This window comes from Centruroides vittatus, unplaced genomic scaffold, assembly GCF_030686945.1.
Source record: "Centruroides vittatus isolate TY-2023 unplaced genomic scaffold, ASM3068694v2 contig_549, whole genome shotgun sequence".
NCBI classification, from domain to species: Eukaryota; Metazoa; Arthropoda; class Arachnida; order Scorpiones; family Buthidae; genus Centruroides; species Centruroides vittatus.
In genome coordinates, this window is record NW_027122325.1 from 2,697,448 (window position 1) to 2,717,348 (window position 19,901).

At 29.8% G+C, this 19,901-nt stretch overlaps 1 protein-coding gene across 11 annotated transcripts in view; it reads right to left on the minus strand.

Moving 5' to 3' along the window:
* The window catches only part of LOC136978689 (coiled-coil domain-containing protein AGAP005037-like), a 526,382-nt gene that overhangs the window by 127,672 nt on the left and 378,809 nt on the right, over nucleotides 1–19,901 (minus strand). For all 11 annotated transcript variants that reach the window (XM_067274447.1, XM_067274453.1, XM_067274444.1 and 8 more), the window contains 4 exons: nucleotides 18,757–18,905; nucleotides 18,455–18,517; nucleotides 4,805–4,885; nucleotides 730–789 (listed from right to left, as the gene is read on the minus strand). In XM_067274447.1, the coding sequence (XP_067130548.1) occupies nucleotides 730–789; nucleotides 4,805–4,885; nucleotides 18,455–18,517; nucleotides 18,757–18,905 (353 nt within the window). The remainder of the gene's footprint in view (nucleotides 1–729; nucleotides 790–4,804; nucleotides 4,886–18,454; nucleotides 18,518–18,756; nucleotides 18,906–19,901) is intronic.

Sequence of the window (19,901 nt, forward strand, 5' to 3'; positions counted from 1 at the left end):
CACTCTCTACTCAAACAACGAAGTACCCTTCTATTTGAACGTATCTTCAGAAGAGTAGAACATACTATTTGCGAGTTAGGAAGTGCAGAAATACTATCCAAACTGGTGTCAGGACCTGATGTCAAAGGAATCTTACAATCCCACTGACACCTTATAGAATAGCCATCCAGTGAAAAAGTGAGAAGGACTAACCGTCCCAACATCAACAAAGGGCTTTAGAGTAAACACTCAACCCCTGGCTTCTCACAATATTATAACATTTGAAATCTAAAAAACAAGGAGAACACTGTATCTGAACACATTGTCTAATGCTTGGAAATCATAATTTGAGGTTGGCACAACATAACCCAAATGACATTTTGTCTTGGCTTGTTTGTTATTTTTTGTTTTTAGTTTTTACTGCTCATTTAAATGAAGTAATAGATTGAAATATATTTTATTTTTATTTTTTGTATTTTAAATCTTTTTTGGCATTCCAATGTTTTTTGTTCTATTTTCTGTTAGCTTTTGTAATGTTCAATTTTTGAATAGCAAACTTGGAGATGATCACTAAACATGACAAAACATTAATGTTTAATAAACATCTATTAAACTATTAATTCTAACTACATAATTCTATTAAACACTTTTCAATCTAATATTTATATATTGATATATTAAGTAAAAATTATATATTTGAAGTAAATTAAATATAAATTCAGATGTATTAAAATATCATAATTTTCATACCTGATGATTGTGACTTTAAAGAAGTAGATGTTTTAATGGCTGGTTTTGCTGGACGCTCAGCTATACAAATAAATGGGTAAATAAATTAAAATTTTAATAAAGTTAGCAATTATAATAAGTGAATCAAAATCTAATCTTATATATAAAAGTAAGATTTCAATTACACAATTTTCTTGTGATTGACTGATATTCAAATTTTTAGTTATAAAAACTTGTGTATTTCTTAAATCTTAAAAATTTCAGTATTCAGTATGTTAATAAAAGTAAGTAATTATTATTATTTATATAACTAAAAAATTATGACCAAAAGTCTTAGTAGTTAAGAAACTAATAATAAATAACAGAATATCTATTATGTCATTTAAATGAAATAAATCATAACTAGAAACTTAACTATGATATTTCATGTAGACATGTCTGGAATGTACTATTATTACAGTAGAGCGTCGAAAAGTGGAACCAATTGGGGACTGGGGTCGTTCCAAGTAGTGATTTTTTCCAATTTCCGATTATGTACGAAAAAATATATTAACCTGTCCGATGTTCAAATTTTTCTTTGTTGCGTATCGCTTCCTGTTGAATTTTTCTCCGTTGCGTGTCGCTTTGTGTTGAATTTTCGTTGATTTTAAGCCTAATGAAAATTTTTATAATAATAATCGAGGCTATCGTATTGTTAAAAATTATTTCTTTATTTTGTACAAACAAAATAAATATATTGAAGAATATAAAAAACATGAAAATTATACTTTAGAAGTAAATTTAGTATCAAAAACGTTCGATTCAGCACGACACAGTCCGACTGAAAATCGTTCCAGTTTCCGGCCATTTCAATTACCGACGTTCCACTTTTCGATGCTCTACTGTAATTAATAAATAATTTCTTTAGATGACTTATATTGTAATATTATTATAGCTGTTAGTGGATTGTCCTAATTAGTTGCTATTAATGATTAGAACTCTTCCAAACCAATGTCAAGGCATAGTTACTAAAAAGCTGTTATTTTTTTTATGTTGTATTTAAGAATTTCCTAATTATGTTATGTGATAGGCGTTTAGAATAGTTCTTTTTGTCAAATGATATATATGTGCTATTGTTAAGGCCTAATGTTTCTAAACTTTTCTATGTATACATGTGTGAGGATCTCTGTGAAGTTGTTTGTGGTCCTGAGATATAATTCATGGGTTAGAGGTCAACAGTCCATTAGAGATAGAGATCTGTTGCTCAGGATAGTGATGAGTGAGATGAAATGTCATGTGGAGTGGAGTGGGCACTTAGTCAAGACTCCATTTACATAAAAACCATTTTATTGGAGTAAAGGGTAGTTTACATGTTTCTGGATGAAATTGCTGTAGCACTCTAACAAACAGAAAATTTGGACATAAGTCCTTTGTAGTCAATAAATTTCCTTAAAGAGAAAGTCACTGGGCTATAGTTTAACTTCCAGTAGAGTTGATGTTCCTTGGTCAGTTAGTAACTTCTGAACTTTTCTTTAGTAAGAACATTCCAATGCCAGGATCCGTGGGCTGACACCACAGTTGGTTATTCACTTCATCTGAGGAGATAGTTAATTTAAATGACAGACAGTGGGAGAAGTATGGAAATTTTCTTCCTGCTGGTTGAGAAAGAAAGTGTGCAAATTTAGAGTGTGGCAGACAGTGTGATGATGGAAGGCACTTGGTCCCAAGAGATTCTAGGGTGAGAAAATGAGGAACAAGGAATCATAGTGATAGATCTTCACAAAAAATCCAGTCTTCTTTTAAAGAATTAGCAGATACTTGCCAAAGAATCAGAACTTTTTATGGGAAAGCACTCATATCCTGAGACATGGATTTTTGTCTATTTGGTCCCTCAATTGTCCATCCTGATTGGTCTCTATTTGTCTCCAGTTAAAAATCAAGACTAGTTGGGCCACAGGAGAGGTCAATTTAATGTTTAATACGATATTGAATTGTATACTTAAATATATAAATAAATACAGTTTCACGTATCTAAAAGCCTTTAACTGGTGCGCGTATCATCACTCTAAACCAATTAGTTACAAACATTTTTGAAAATAAATATATTAATGGTGTGGTTTATTTTTAAATTTTAAAAAATATTAAAACTTTAAGGTTAAAAAATTAATCAACCATTGTTTTTTCATCCGTAACTGCATTTAATCAGAGACAAAGCCAATACTAAGGTATTTAGAGGAATAATAATAATAATAACTTGAGGAATAATAATCGGCACTCAGCTGCATGTGCGTATCGTGTTTAGTACCGAATTTAAAATTTGATTTAAAAAACCTCCACTTATTTCATTTATAAATATTTATTTGCAGCACATACTCTCAATTTAGTTGTAAATAATGCTGCAAAAATTTCATTTGAAACTGTTAGTTTCTTCAGTATAATTCAGGAATTTTACAATTTCTTTTCTGTTTCCACAAAACAATGGACTATTTTATGTAAATATGTAAAAAGACTAACATCAAAACCATTGTCTAATATGAGCTGGGAAGCAATCCAACCATTAAAACTACAGGCAAAAGAAGCAAAATTTCTTGTAAAGCAAACCTTTACAAGAAATTAAAAATGATACTACAAAAGACATGAACAAAATTTCAGGCAAATGCATTGTCATCAAAATTAGTCATTTAAATTTATTTGTGTGGCATAATATTTTGAGTAAAATTAATGTCATTAGCAAGATGTTACAGAGTCCTGCTTGACACTCTCAAAATTTTAATTTATTTTAGACAATTTGAATGAATTTAAAACAGATAAATCATTTGAATCCATATAAGTTGTGCAGCTCAGATGGCAGAAAACTCAGAGATCAAGTCAACATTTTCTGCCAATAGAAGATGAAGAATGAAGAAAAGACTTTTTGATTACGAATCAGAAGATGAATGCGTCAAAGATCCAAAATTAAATTTTAAAACATCTTTCTTTTTGGTAATAATAGATTCTGCATTAATATCGTGTGAAAGGTTTGAAGTTTTGGAAGAACACAATGACACATTTAAAGTTTTATCGAGATTAAATACATTATCAAATTAGAATAAAAGTGAAATTTTATCACACTAAGAATTTAGAATTAAAATTAGCAGATCATTCAAAAAGTGCAGCAATGTAGATAGTGCATCCCTATTCAAAGAAATTAAATCTTTATTTGACCATCAAAGATATTTTAAATTTCATCTATAATAATCATTTGGTTGACTGTTTTCCTAATACTGCCTAATATGTACTTTAAGAATATAGTTGACTTTACCAGTAAAAATTTCCAATGCCAAAAGAAGTTTCTCAAAATTAAAGAAGATAAAAAACTTTTTGGATTTGACTGTCTTAATTAAAACATTCATAGTTTAAAGGCTAGAAAAGTTCCTTTGTAATAAAAATATTTCAATTTAATTAATAATATATATATAATCTAATCAGTTTGTGTTTTATTATTTATGTGTAGTGAAAGAATGCGCATATGTATATTCAATTTCTCTTGGGCCTAAAAAAATAAGGGTGCTGAAAAGTGGCTTACACAAAGGCACCTCATACATCAGCACTGGTACTGTGTATTGTGATTAGCTGAAAAAAAATTACTATAACTGTATAAAGAAAGTACAAAAAGACATCACCAAGAGTCCTTTTAATTTATGCTTGGATGCAGAAATTTAAAGATACAGAAAGTGTTCAGCACTCAAAAGATATTTTTATTTAATATTTTGCTGAGCACATTCTATATAATGTTCTATATAATACTCAAAAGATAATTTTCATCCTTCAAGATTGGATGAATCCGTGGAACAGATTTGGGAAGTATTCTAAAGGAGTCCATGGAATTCAGAGGTTTATTGAATGAAAGCTAATAAAAATCTTTTAGAAGTTATTCTTTCTTTTACAATAAACTGCATTTCTATAGACTGCTTCATTTTGTGTTACGAATTTGTATAATAATAAAGGTCTTTCTCAGACACCTTTTACTGCTATAGAACTACATATATGTAAGACTAGTTTATTTAATAATAAAATCTATTTGAAATAGTTTCAAAATTATGACATTTATTTATAACAGTATTGCATAATAAATTACCTGCATGTTGGGGAGAATGCTGTTTTGGAATACAAGAATTTGCATTCGTTGTTTCATCCGAAAATGAAACGGATTTTTCTTCTATTGAAATAAAAAATAATAATAATTTAATAATATTAAGAATAAAACTTATAAAATTTTGTTAATAATCTTAAATTACAGGACAGTTTGAATCTTATACAGTCAAACCTGTATATAACAGAACACCAAGGTACCGAACAACTCTTCCGTAGTAGATTGGTTTCCACTATATACAGATTACCTACTATATGTATCTCTCAATTAATGTGATTAATAAATTTATCAATGTTACCATGTATATCAAAATCGCATTAATCAAATACAGTGGTACTTAGGTACTTGACAAAACAATCATCACCTCTAGAACAAATTTTCAGTAAATAATAAATATTTTTATTTTAACTTTAATTTTTTCATACATCCATGAAAAAGTTCTCTAAGATAAAAATGAGTAACAATTTAAACATAAAACAAAACCTTACAGTGCCTACCTTCATCAGATAAAATTATACTCAATTCAGTTTGTTTTTTTCGTAAGTGAAAAAAAAAAAAACAAACTGTGTGCAGAACATAATCATCAGCATGTTTTACAACTATTTCAAGTGGATGTAATGTTTCAACAATACATGTTCATGACACATTACGATTTGTTGCACATTCATGAGTTAAGTATCTACATACAATCATGGAACACCAGGGATGTAAACCACACTTTCGGGAACCTCTTGCCGGTGTTGGACACAAAACGAAAAATCGTCGTTAACGTTTTCGAACTTGGTAGTTCTTCTTCAGACGGTTAAAAAACTAGGAACGCAGATCGAATAATGGAAGAATTCGTTCCATGACGATTTTTTGTTTTGTGTCCAACACCGGCAAGAGGTTCTTGAAAGTGTGGTTCATTCATGAGTTGTTATTCATCAATCTTTAACAATTTCTTCCCACAATTTCTCTTTGACAGCTTTTGGAGACCCATATCTTTTGTACTCTTTAGTTCAAAATTTCCCAAATGAAACTTTCAAAACCACATTTGACATATTCAGAGTTTAAAAGCATCTTCCTCATACATGGTACAAGTAGTTTTTACTGTTTGTATAGTGTGATATCCTTTACAAAACTTAAAAAGCATGCATAATATGCCTGATGTGCATTTTATCTGCAAACATTTCAACTTGATTTTATTTTAAACTTTTTTACATCACATTTCATTTGAATAAACTTCAAAACAAAGAATGTAAACTCACATCAGGAATAATGTGTTAAATTTCACAACTTATAATTACATCACATATTTATGTTAAGAAAAAACAGTTGTTAATAAAAATATGCAAAAACTTTCTGTTCAAATCCCAATAAAATTACTGTAATACAGTAGTTGTATTTTGCTATTCTGTATTGGGTATGTGTATTTTTTGACGTTTTTATGATTTATACATTCTAGGCTTGTAAACTTCTTGTTAAATTTGTGTTAAATCAGATAAAGATACTGATTTTTCCATTATACAACCGGTTTTTCTTTCCATTTTTGTGTTGGACAGGTTCCTTTATATATAGATTAATTTACATTACCTTTTGCAAAAAATTCAAGGGACCAAAGAAATTTTCTATTAATAGCAGGTTTTCACTATATACAGATTCCGTTATAGACAGGTTTGATTGTATTTATTCAATAAATTTGAAGAAAATAACTTGTTTCAATAATATAGACATTGTCAGAGTATTTTTTTCTTTTTTAAAGTTTTTTTTTACATTATGAATGCTGCAAATAGTTTATAGTTCGAATAGTACTACAGACATATAAAAAATAAAAATATATAAAAACAAGCAATAATTTATCATAACATTCACAATGCTGGGTTGTACTTTTTAATCATCTTTTAATTTTTAAAAAAAAGTACCTGTTTTCTGATCTAGACCAGAAGTTTATATATAGTTAATCGAGGTCTCTAGCCTCTAAGCCAGGGGTGTCAAACTCAAACTCCTTAAGTGCCAATTTTTTGTCTAGAGTATGACAACAGGCCAGATTGAAAATAAATTGCATATGTAATATTAAGTATACGTAAGAAGTATATAAAAAATGATTTTATTGAAGAAAAAAGTTATAATTTTTTTTAAGTAGAGATGAATTAAACTGAAATATTATTTTGAGGATCAAAAAAGTTGACTTCTTTTACACTTCATTATCTCCTCGATGTTTGGTGTCAATGATGTATTGATTTTCAAAATGGACTGAAGATGTTCATCTGTAAGTCTTGAATGGTATTTAGATTTATTAATCTTTATTATTGAAAACATCTGTTCACACATATATAAACTTCCAAACATGCATAAAATGTGGGCAGCATGGTTCCTTAAGTTGGGATAGCTATTTTGATTTTTGAAATACTTTGTATAAAATGCCAAAATGTCAACTTCATTGAACTTGCTTTTTAAAGCAGTATCAAACTGCAAATCTATTAGTTCCATTTGGTGCTTTACCAACATTGAACATAAATAAATCATTAAAAAGGGGAAAATCATATGTATTGAGCTTGCAAAAATCTGCAAAATGATTATCAAATTCAGCAATAAGGTCAGGCAAATCTGCTAATTTATTTGCATTGTACATGCTGATCCCATGAATACTAGGGAAATGGCCGAGTTTTCATTCTCACAGCTGCAACTCCCACAACTTTAAACTTCAAGGAAAAATGTAATCGTTATGCAACTGTACTCAAGTGTTTAAGCTTTCAAAATAAAATTAATGTTCAAATTATTCAAATGTTCCATTGATTTTGCCCTTTTGGCCATAAACGTAAAACGTTTACACAATTCAAAAGATTGCTTAAGCATTGATCCACGACTAAGCCACCATATTTCTGCAAACTAGGGAATATCTGAATATTTTTCATCAAGATCTTTTAAAAATTATGTGAATTGGCAGTGATTTAGTCCTCTACTCCTAATAAAATTACCATATTTTACGGACTATAAGACGCACCTTAATTTTTAAGCAATTTAAAAAAAAAAATACCTATAAGACGCTACGGACTATAAGACGCACCTGAATTTTGGAGGCAATTTTTTGAAGAAAAAACTGCGTCTTATAGTCCGTAAAATACGGTAACTGTTTTAATTATGGGATTCATCACATGATTCATTTTCAGCACTTTAGAGGCCTAGGCTTCTTGATATACAATACAATGAATTCCAGCAAATTTAGATCATTTACCTTTAATTTCATTTAAAATTTTCTTCCGTAATTTCGACACAACATTAGCATTTTTACCAACCATGGATGGTGTACCATCTGTGGTAATACTGTGAAATTTACTCTAATCCAACTCATAATTTGGTACTAATTGCTCAATTGCTGAGCTGTGGTAGTAGTCTTCAAAGGTATGCACTGCAGTAACTCTTCTGTGATGGTAAACTTTTCATTAATCCCATGAATAAATACAGCAACCTATGATGTATCTCTGATATCTGTACTTTCATTGGGTCCTAAGGGAATACCAGATAAATTCTTTAATTTTATCTTTAAGTTCAAAGTCAAAATTTTCTGCCAATTCATTTACTCTGAGAGCAATTGTATTTCAAGTCAGGGGTATTTCTTGAATGACTAGTTTCTGTGATGGGTATAAAATGTCAGCCACATCTAGTATACATTCTTTAAAAATTTACCATCTCTAAACGCTTTTGATTTTTTTGCATTCTGTAGTGTCATCGAATAACTAGCTTTTATTGCATTCTCACTGTCAGTTTTTGATTTTTTAAAAAATGATTGCTGCCCTGTAAGTTTAGTTTTTAAAGATTTTGCAGTTTTTCTTGCCTAATTTTGTCAATAAATAGCTCAAACTTGTCTTTATGGTCTTATTGCAACTCAAACACAGGTGGTTTACCTTTCCATTCAATAAAAAAATACAAAATTTCCCACTTTGACTGAAAAAATTGACACTCATTATCAACTTTTCTTTTAGTTGACATTTCAAGGGTAAAAAATTTTCAATAAATACAGTTTATTAGACTGAACTCACACACCAATTAGATAAACACTACAAAGTCTCTCTAATCACAGTAGTGTCTCGAATACTAAACACAGCTGCAAGATGTTTTTAGCTTTTGTAGTCAAAAATTTTCTGATAAGTAGCACAAAAGTAGCTGACTCAAAAAATTCCTTCTTCTTAACCCGAGATTTGACAATAGAATAAAAATATTCACCATGTGTACTTTTCCAGCAATAACTTCAATCACAAAACAAACATTTTTGGCCAATTTACAGATCTGAAGCAGATGTGTAAACTGATTTGAAAATAAGGATTGCAAGACTCAAAATACAAGCATAAACTGTAATTTACTAATATGTCGAAAACACTCATTTTATATGCAAAATAGTGCAAATAATGCAATAAATGGTCTTGCCAAGACGGACTTTAATTTGAAATTCAACAGATGAAATAGAGAAAACATAATGTAAACAAGTAATTAAACACACAAATAAAATAAAATAAAATAAATATCTCTAAGTAATATGACTAAATAAAATAAAAACAACAATAATAATAATACTTTAACAAATAATTGAGTTTAACAATTTTGTTTATTAAGTAAAAAATATCACATTTTCTTTGGTATCAAGATGATAAAAAATAAACAAATAGCATTATCGAATTGATGTCGTGGGCCGCAACTAATTGTCTCACAACCTGCTCTAAGCTTTACATGTCTGGTCTTGATTTTGCCCCCTGTATATCATACTTCTCCTGATAATGATTAAGTGATACCAATCATCTATCTAACTTTGTTACTTTGTTCTCAAGAATACTTTGAACTGAAATTATGTGATTTCCAGTTCAGACAGCATGTTCACATATAGCATGTTAATTGGGGTTTCTGACCCTAAGCTTTCCATATTGCACTTCAATTTTAATTTATCTAATTCCATTCTCAAGATTAACAAAGGACAGACAGGCAGACAACGATAGGAGTGTATAGATCTACAATTTGAAAATTGCAGCCCAATAACTTTACTACATTAATAACTCAATCATATACCAAAAATTTTAATACAATTGAAGTAATTTATTATTGCAGTCAACTCACCTTAAAGTGTATACCAACAAAGCAATTTCTTACATTAAAGCAAATTTTGCTGTTGCCCTGTCAAAATGCCATTGTCACATTAATTTTCATGCAAGAAACAAACAAAAATTTTTTACCAGAATTCATTAAACTGAAATGTAAATTAACTTCACAACCCTCAAGAAATAACCCTACTTCCAATTATGGCTGCTTTTTACAATTTTTGATGTAAACAATAAAAATTAGAACCCAGTTGTAATAAATGTTCTATTTTGAATATAATAGATTTTTTCCTAATAAACAAAGATTGATTCAACAAGCAATTTAAATATCTGGTTTTAGCAGACCATTCTACTGTACTCAGAAAACAGAGGTTAAAGTTTAAGGATGCCCAACTCTTTAAATGGATGTGGATCCCCATGCAAACACATGCTGTTTGCATATTGGGGAGTGCATACAGTGATGCCAAGTTTGGCTACTTTGTGCCAAATTTGGCTTCTTTTTTTTTTTTAACTCTTTTGGCATGAAAAATATTTTCTACTTTAATCTTCAACAGAAAAAAAATTACAAATTTCTTTTAGCTTTGTTTTGTTTAATACTCCTTACATAAACAGCAAATATCTCCTCCTACTCCTCCTCATTTTGTTTGATTTGAAAAAAGCATTTAGAAATTTGTTTTCGTTAATAAATTTAATTTTGTTTAACTTTATTTAGTAAATTAATTCAAAACACTGTATTATATTTTAAAGATTTCGATCATCTGTTAAGCCTTAACTCCCCCTAAATTATACAACCTTGGCATTGACCCTGAAACTTAATACAAACTACCTACTGTTTCTCTAGTAATTTGTATTAATATGAGTTGACCGTACTTGAATTGTTAGTTTTTGAATAAAATTATAATTTGATGTTTTATTCATCAATTTTCATAATTCTTAAAAAAGAACAGATAAAGAAAAAAAATATATATTTTAAATTATTAATTGTAATGTAAATAATAAGAATGATTAAGTTATCAATAGTAATAAATTGCTAACTTAAAACATGATTATCTTATATTTTCTGAAAAAAATGAATATTTTTGAAATTAAATTTATACTAAATGAAATTTTTTTGACTAAGATCATTTAATAGAGACCAACACTACTTTTATAGTTACTTAATGATATGCATAAACTGAAATAATAATAATTGTGTAAATATAAAATTAATATTTAGGATAAATGAAAATTTTATATTTTGTTTATTAATGCCTGTTTAAGAAATTCTGGTGCCTGAGTTAAGTAATCTCATATTGGAGCACTTAAAATAGTTTAAAAATTAATTCATTTGTTAATTTTCAAATAGTGTAATTTATTAATATTAGTTTTGTTAAACAAATTTAAATCGATAGAAATTATTAGGCTGTGATCTTTAATTTTTATTCTAAGTTTAGTTTGCTCACGCTTAAATTTAATGAAATTTAAAATATGCCATTTGCCAAAATATGTAAAAATGCAACATAAGGGAAATTCCCTTGTCAAGCATGAACCGAATGAAATCACTGATGTCACTGCAATGTAAGTGAGATCATCGATTTGAAATTGATAAAACATTTACTCTATAGCTAATATTTTTGCAAAATACTTTCCGTCAAAACATAAAACGAATATAATAGAAATTTCATCAAGATTGGACAAAAATTGCAGGAGTTATAACGAATAATTAATTAATAGTAATTAATAATTATCAAATTATTAATAAAATAATTAAAATTAAAATTATTTCATTTTTAGAAAATGACATATACAGGGTTTGTCCAATAAGTATTGGGATTGAAGTCATAAAAAGAAATTTACTGAAGATATATGAACAGTGAGTTAAAAATCTTTAAGATATGACCCTCCTGTACCAATAACTGATGTCAGCACTTTCTCCAGTATTTGTATGCCTCCTGGAAGGCGGCAACTGCAAAGCTGTACAGGTATCCCATCAAAGCCATTTGGACAGCCTCAACTGTCCCGAAACGATGTCCTTTCAGGCTCCTTTGATACAAGGAAACAAAAAGAAGTTGGGGAAGCCACATCTGGACTGTAGGGTGATTGGGGCAATATTGACATGTTGTGTTTGGCCAGTGCCTCCCTCAAAATTAGCTACATGTGACTGGGTGCATTGTTGTGATGGAGCATCCAGGTATTGGTGATCTCCTTTCAGATGTGGGAGACCCTAATCCTCAAAAGTTCTTACACTTATGGCCATATTTTCATCAGTATGGGTCACTGTCGGACATACAGTGCATTGTTTGTCTTCAATGTCTGCCCGGCCATCTTTGAATTTTTTATTCTACTCAAAAACACATGTTCTGGACATGGCTTCTTCCTTGTAAGTCTCATGGATCATATCCAAACTCAGTAGCAGATCTGTTCAATTTAATACAAAATTTGATTTAAAAAATGCTGCTTGATAGTGTGCTACATCTTGACTTCAATGTGAGCACTAAACACACTTTTACTTCGGGTGTGATCTACATACTCCAAAGGCTCGTAGACAACTGAGCCGGGTCTTGTAGCTTATGTGACATCCCCCACCACCAATCCCGCTCAAACCATCCTTTACCCCTTCCCACTGACAGAAAAAAATCAGTCCCAATACTTATTGGACAAACCCTGTATTAGGGCTAACTTTTTTCATATTTTTAATCAAAATTAATTATACATCAAATATCAATGACAAAAAAGGACACATTTTAGACTGTCAACTGAAAAAAAATATGACTGAGAAAGGGTTAAACTTTAAAAATGATAGCCAAATTGGGTCACTTCTTTAAAAAAATCTTTCCATAGTGACCACATGACATTCTATTATCCAATTGGAAGTAACAATCTAACAAGCCATTATTTAGAAAGTGTTATCACTCATCTAACTAATGTAAGCTACATATAATTCATTTTTGTTTTATCAACAAGGATTTAAAAAGACTCACTATTTTGTTGAAAAAAACATTTGCCTAGGGGAAAGCAACAGGGCCGGATTTACATAAGGGCATTTGGGGCCTGTGCCCAGGGCCCCCACAAAACTAAAAAAAAAATTATGTTTAAACATAATTTTTTTTTCTATTACCGCGACAGCCTAGTGTGGCCTAATCATGAGGGCAACAGGCAGAGAAAACCAAACCCGGGAAAAAACCTATGAAACATCGGAAAATTTTGGGAAAAAATTTCACATAGGTATTTTTCAGTTAAATTAAAATAATTAATTTTACACAATAAAATATATGTATGTTTACAATAACCTTATTTTTAAATGAAATTTACAAGTTCCTAGTTCAAATTAAATTGAAAGTACAGTATTTTGTGTAAATTTTCTAAATCATCAAATTTGCCTACTCTTAAAGGGGGAACCCCCACCGAATTTGTGCCCAGGGCCACTGGATTGATAAATCCGGCCCTGAAAAGCATAAGAGTAAAATTGGTCAGGTAAATTCTAAATCTAAAAGAATAAGAACAACCAAGATCCCTGAAGGCCATGAAGTCCAACTTAAGTAACATCGAATAACAATGGCTTTGTCAAGAACTATAGAAACAGCATCACAATGTTAAGCTTGACTTGAAGCTCTTCTCAATTCTTCAATCTCTACTTTCTCATAAAAAATATTCCGTCATGCTCAATAAAAGAATTTCTAGTACTCCAATAAATTCTTTAACTTCCTTATAAACTTATTTTTTTTAATTCTGAATAGTAATAATCATGCAATTCTTTGCAAATTTTAGTAATAATTAAGAAACCTTTTAGTCATTCAATATATGTAATCAAATGATTTGGAAAAAAAAATCATTAAATATTTGGTTTAATAGTATTCAATGATTAAAAAAAGTGAAAAAAAAAGTTGTAAAAAATTATAATGTTTTTTTTCTTTTTGTTTCAGTACTTACAAATATAAATTTTGATAGAAACAAAAATATTTTAAAATAAAGGTATTAATTCATATGCCTTTGTGTCTTTATTACAGTCAAACCTGTTTTTATGCGGGGGATAGGGACCGCATAAAAGAAAATGCATTAAAAAAAAAATCGCGCAAAACTTCACGAGTGGCTATAAAAAATAGTTTTCGCAACACAATTAAAAAAATATTTTTTTTATGCTGTGAATGGTGAATAGGGACCGCATAAAAAAAGTCTCACATAGAAAATAACTCGAAACCATATGAAATAACTAGGAATTGCTTTTTTAACTCCTTGGGCCTTTTTCTGCAACACCTAATGGGGAAAAAATCCTCTAAGAATTTTAATTTTTATATTAATTAATTATTTCCACTTAAATACGAATCTAACATTAAAAAGTTAAAAATAATCGTTAAATAATGATTTTATTTGATAAATATAGCTGCAGGAAGTGTTATTTCATTTAACAAGGCTTGAAATTTCACACCTGCAGTCTAAAGCTGGAGGGGAGCTCACTTACTGCATCTGTTCAAATATAACATAATATTTATGGTTTTTATGCTATTAAAATAAGAGGGGACCGAAATAAATATATGAGAAAAAAATTTTACTGAATAAAAAATGAAAAAACCTGCTTATGTCATAGAAAACAACCAATAGAGTTTTTAAAAATTTTACAGGAGTCAATTATGTTCCAATTTGATTGAAATTGTAGTGCTCTGCCACTATTTTTTTTATATATAGGTATTTTTTTTTACTTTTATTTTTTTTTTTCGCGTATCGGGACCGATCCGGCTTGGGAGCCATACATTGTCGCGTTATATTTTTTTTTGTAAAATATATTGTCACGTCATTTTTGTAAAATTTTCCGTTGTCGCGTATCCCCCGTTTGTGGCAACCTCACGTGACTGACCAAAAGCCCCGGATGGCGAAGGAGTATAAAAGGGTGGGTCTAACGTGTAGCAGGATCTTTTTGTTTTGCTTCCTGGGACATAGAAGGTAAGCGGGGAAGGACGGATAGTGGCTAGACTGAAGTGGAAAGATTATCCGTGTGCATCCACAAGGCGAGCGAACTGATAACGTAACCAAGGGGACTGTAAGAACTACAATAAGGAGGACAATCTATTAGTGTGTATATTAAGCCGATCTGTTGTAAGGTTTTCGTTCAATACAAGTGATATTCAACGTACTTAAGCCAGTCCAGCATGTACTCACCAGTGTTACAGATTGTATATATCCGGTTAGAATAAGCGTTTTTTTTTCTGTTATTTGTAATTAATATACTAGCGATTTTGAATTTTATAAGTTTTCTTTTGTATATATTTGTAAACTTTAGTAAATTCCTTCCTAGTATTCACGTGTCAATTCTTGTACGGCCCTTAAATTTCCTCACCCATTGTGGGACCGTTCCTCACCGGTAACCTACTCACCACAAAATTTTCATATACCACACAAAAAAAAAAATCGCACAAAACCAATCGCACAGAAAAAGACCACACAAAAACAGGTTTGACTGTATATGCAATTTATTATATATGTATACTAGGACTGTTCTTATTATTTGGACTTATTGTACTGGTGTCCAGTTTCAGCAAATTAAGGAAAACTTAATCAGAAAAATCAATCTTTGTTGTTCACCTGGTAATTCACCTGTACGCACTATGTTTGTGTTTCGGACCTTAAGGTCCCTCCTCAGTAGGTTTACATCAACTAGATGCTAAAATAAGGTTTTATAAAATCACATTATTCTAAAAGTTTTTCCCAACAATAATACAAATTAAAATGACTTAGCTTTTTGTAGTTAATTACATCGAGATTTAAATACATCAACAGAAAAACTCATATCATATTTAAACAATAAATCTGTATAAAATAAACATAAATTTAAAAATGTTTTAATTTTTTAAAATAGGTGGTTAAAACATCTCCTTCATTTGCCATTGCTTGTAGAATTACCTTATCATTTTACCCTGCGTTAGGCACGCGGAGTGCAGGTGCACCCCAAACACTTTTAAACGCATGTATTTTTTCATGTAATGAATGCTTAAACATGATGCCCTCAGTACCTTCCTTCAAAGTACTGAAGATCGCACTGAAAAAGTTAAAAATTCCAGCAAAGAAAAACTTTTCATAAAAAAAACACAGCAAAATGCATGAGGTGCACCTGCACCCCGCACGCCTAACGGAGGAAGTTTTATTTGTGCGACCACTGGAGGGGGGAAGCTGAGTTACTGTACTAAAAAAACGGTCATTGCCTGATATCAAATCAGTCATAATAGAAATGACGAATGAGAGCGTAGAAGGCGTATAAACAAGATTTTTGAGCCAATTAATGGAAAGAAAGAGTCTCATAGACTTAGCATTGAAAGTTTGAAAGGTGGAGTTTTCTGGGAATATTTATTTCTAAATTGTCTTGAAAACATGTTTATTTGTGTAAATAACGTCAATCAACTTCTTGTTAGCAAATTAGAAGTGAGAAAACGACTAAAACAAGCGATTTTATTGCGACTGTTTACATAAGTCAAAATGGTAGTCTGCGGGGGCGTGGCATTTCGTGGGAATTTTACCGACAATTGTTTTTACTGGTGGATCTAATAACAGACAAAGAAAGTAACCAATTACAGTGTAAAAGAAGCTAACTATTGATGTTATCTGCCAATAATCTGCCTTTTTATCTCTAGTTGCTGTAGAGTTTCAGGGGGTGTATTTTTGGAAATACTGAAATAGTTTTGGCCTGGGGTTTGTGACAAAGCATTTAATGGTTGAGACAGTTAAAAAACACATACGGCAACAAGATTCAATGATTAGATAGCAACAGACTTGTTTACAGTTTGAAAAACAGACTTTTGAAGTTGACAATTTTTTCCCTGAAAAATTCCCGAAACGTAATACTTTTTTGTTTTCGTTATAAATAAACAAAAATGATATATTTTAAGTAGTATTGTTGATTAATACATCAGAAACACAATCCCACTAACGTCAAAAACAAAAAAACCATAAAAAAAATTTCGATTTTTTCAGTAACAACTTTAGTCGCATGGGGTGCAGGTGCACCCCGTGCGCCCCACCATGTTAAATCCTCTTGTTCCTCCACTTGTCACTCTTCCTGTTGATAGTACTGTTCTATGATTGGTGGATTTCTCTTCCCAAGTTATTGTTGATTCTATTGTCTTGACTTTTTATGTAAATATGTTCATATAGTTGACTTTTAAAATTCTTTCTTTCTTTCTTCTTTATTTTAACCGTATTCAAATTTATTTCACACCCTTTTTCATTGAAGTGTTCAGTTACTGCCAAATTTGCATAATTTCCTTTGACGGCTCTAATGTGTTCCTTTAAACAAATTTTAAATTTTTACTTTGTTTCTCCTATATATGTTTTTATCTGTCTACAACTTCAATCAAATGAATATACTATCCTTTTTTTTCTGTTGTTTCCTGTTTTTTATTACTTCTATTGTTAAATTTCTCTCCTGTCATTACCTATATGTGTGGCAATGATTTGTTATATGTAGTTTGTATCCTTTGTATGTTTATTTTTCCTAATGAATAACTGGCCTTGGAGTGGTGTCTCTATCAAGCAGTGGCGTAGCGTAGTGGGGGTGGCAGGGGCGGCCCGCCCCAGGCGGCACTTTTAGGGGCAGCAAAATTTCACAATAAATAATAATATCTTGTAAAAATACCTAATAAGGGGGCGGCAAAATTTTCCTCCGCCCCGGGCGGCTGACACCCACGCTACGCCACTGCTATGAAGCCCACCACTTTTTGGTTCAGTGTGACTTTGAAACAGACCAAAGTAGTCATGTATGATTTATACTTACTTGTAAGGTATCCTAGTCTCCCTTTATAAACACATAAGTGATACATTTTAGCATCTATAATATAAATATTTTTTGGTTGAGTCCATTTTTTCCGGTATTAAATTTATTTTATTAGCTAAGTTTTCCTCAATTTGCTGAAACCAGACACCAGTACAATAAGTCCAACAATAAGAACAGTCTTAGTAGACTTTTATATAATAAATTGAATATTTTAAAATAAATTTCAAAATTGAAGTATAAATAATCCAATCTCTAAAAAACTGTAATTATTTTTGTTAATATGTTCTTTGTTTGTATTTCAATGCTGTTTAAATGAAAGATATTTATAGTATTTAAAATAATATTGACAAAACAGTGTTTGCAAATAATAAAGAAAAAAGTAAATACTAAAAAATTGCATAGTTGTGACATGAAATTTTCAACTTGTTGATATATTTAAAAAAAAGTTTTTTATATCAACTTTCTATTACAAAATTCTTAAGATTATTACAATATTTATCTAGAAATATTAATATTTTAAATAAAATCAATAATATTACGTTACTTAACTGCACAACACACCAGGATGAATAAATTGACTCACATCAACCTTTAACCGGTGTGAAGGAAATATTAAGTTAAAAATAAATTCATTTAAAATATTTCAATGTAAAAAATCAGTATGCCAACATCAATTGAAATATCAAGAATCTTATTAACATTGGCTTTCAATTAAAAATTGTATTCTTTTTCCTCATAAATAAATAAAAAAAAATACAATTCTATTATTCACAAAATATACAAAGATAAATACAAAGATAAAATATATAAAGATAAATATATATGGCTTACCTTTAAATAACTGTCGTGCTATTTCAGGTTCTGCTTCTTCTCTTTCACTGCTATATCCTTTTTCTGTTTAATATATGTATTGGAGTAACATTTACAGTTTTATATTATTGTGTAAAAAAAGTAATTAATAAAATAATAAAATAAATGCTTCATATTCTTTTTGAAAAATTACTTTTCAAATGAAACTTTTATTTTGTTTTCTGTAGAAAAGCTCCAACATTTTCTTTATATGCATACCATCCAATGTATTAAAGAATTTTCAAATAAAAATGTTAAGAATTGTGAAATATAAGGATATACACCTATTTTTTCTTTAGTATGCTGAGATTCTGTGTCTCTTGTTGGTATCTGTTGAGATGAATGAGATCTAGGTGGTGGGCCAGTTGACAATGCTTTCTGTACTAATCCAGTAAGATTAGCCAACTGACGTTCCATATGTTCTACACGAAGTCTAAAGTGCACGTAAGAAACAAAGTTAATTAGTATTTGTAATGATTGCTTTTCCATTATGGTTAAATATTTCATTAAATTACAATACATTAGTAACTATGAATAACTATATAACTTAATACAATAATTAATACCAAAGCTAATGAGAGCTTGTACAAGGTTCATGTACCTATTACCTTTTAGCAGATCCCTTTAGACATTTTTTGAACAAATAAAGCATATAGAATGTTTCTTTAGTAACAAAAAAAAAACAAGACAGTACATATATCTTTAATTTTTTTCTGTTAGTAAAAATAACTTTCATTTATAGAAGTAGAAAGTATTAAAGACCCCTAAGATTTCTTCAAGCCTTGGTATAACTTCCCATCTTACCCTATCAATAACCCTGATTAATATTGTAATAAGAATGCATACTTTCACATGAAATTTTATCATCACTTTTCAAATATACAATGCATAAGAAGATTATACAAGAATCCAAAAGATTAATTGAATCATTTTACAGCTGTTCACATTTTAAATACAAATATGAAAATTTAGCTTTAATTTTGCAACAAAGTGTTTTAAAACCATAAACTGAAAAATGCAATATTTTTAGAGGTAAAACTTGATTAGGCCTATATCATTGTGTATGATCATGTTTATTTTATATTGATATTTTTCTTTCTAAATGTATTTCTAAAGCTGTATACATTTTTATGAAAAACAAATTAAGCTTCTTTTAAACTTCATACATATTGTTTGGTATTTAAATTAATGAGAAACGATATTAAGTTAAAATTAAATGCAGATTAGAACGTATTATGTATGTATGTATATATGTATGTATATATAAGGGAAATAAAAACATTTGGTGATTTTTTCATGGCCATAATAATGCAAATAAAATGGTACCTCATACTTCAAATTCTGCCTCAAAGTTCAAATGATGCTTCTACATTAAAACTGCATGAACAGTGAAAAAATTCATTCATTGTGTAAATGCCATCTGTTGTGT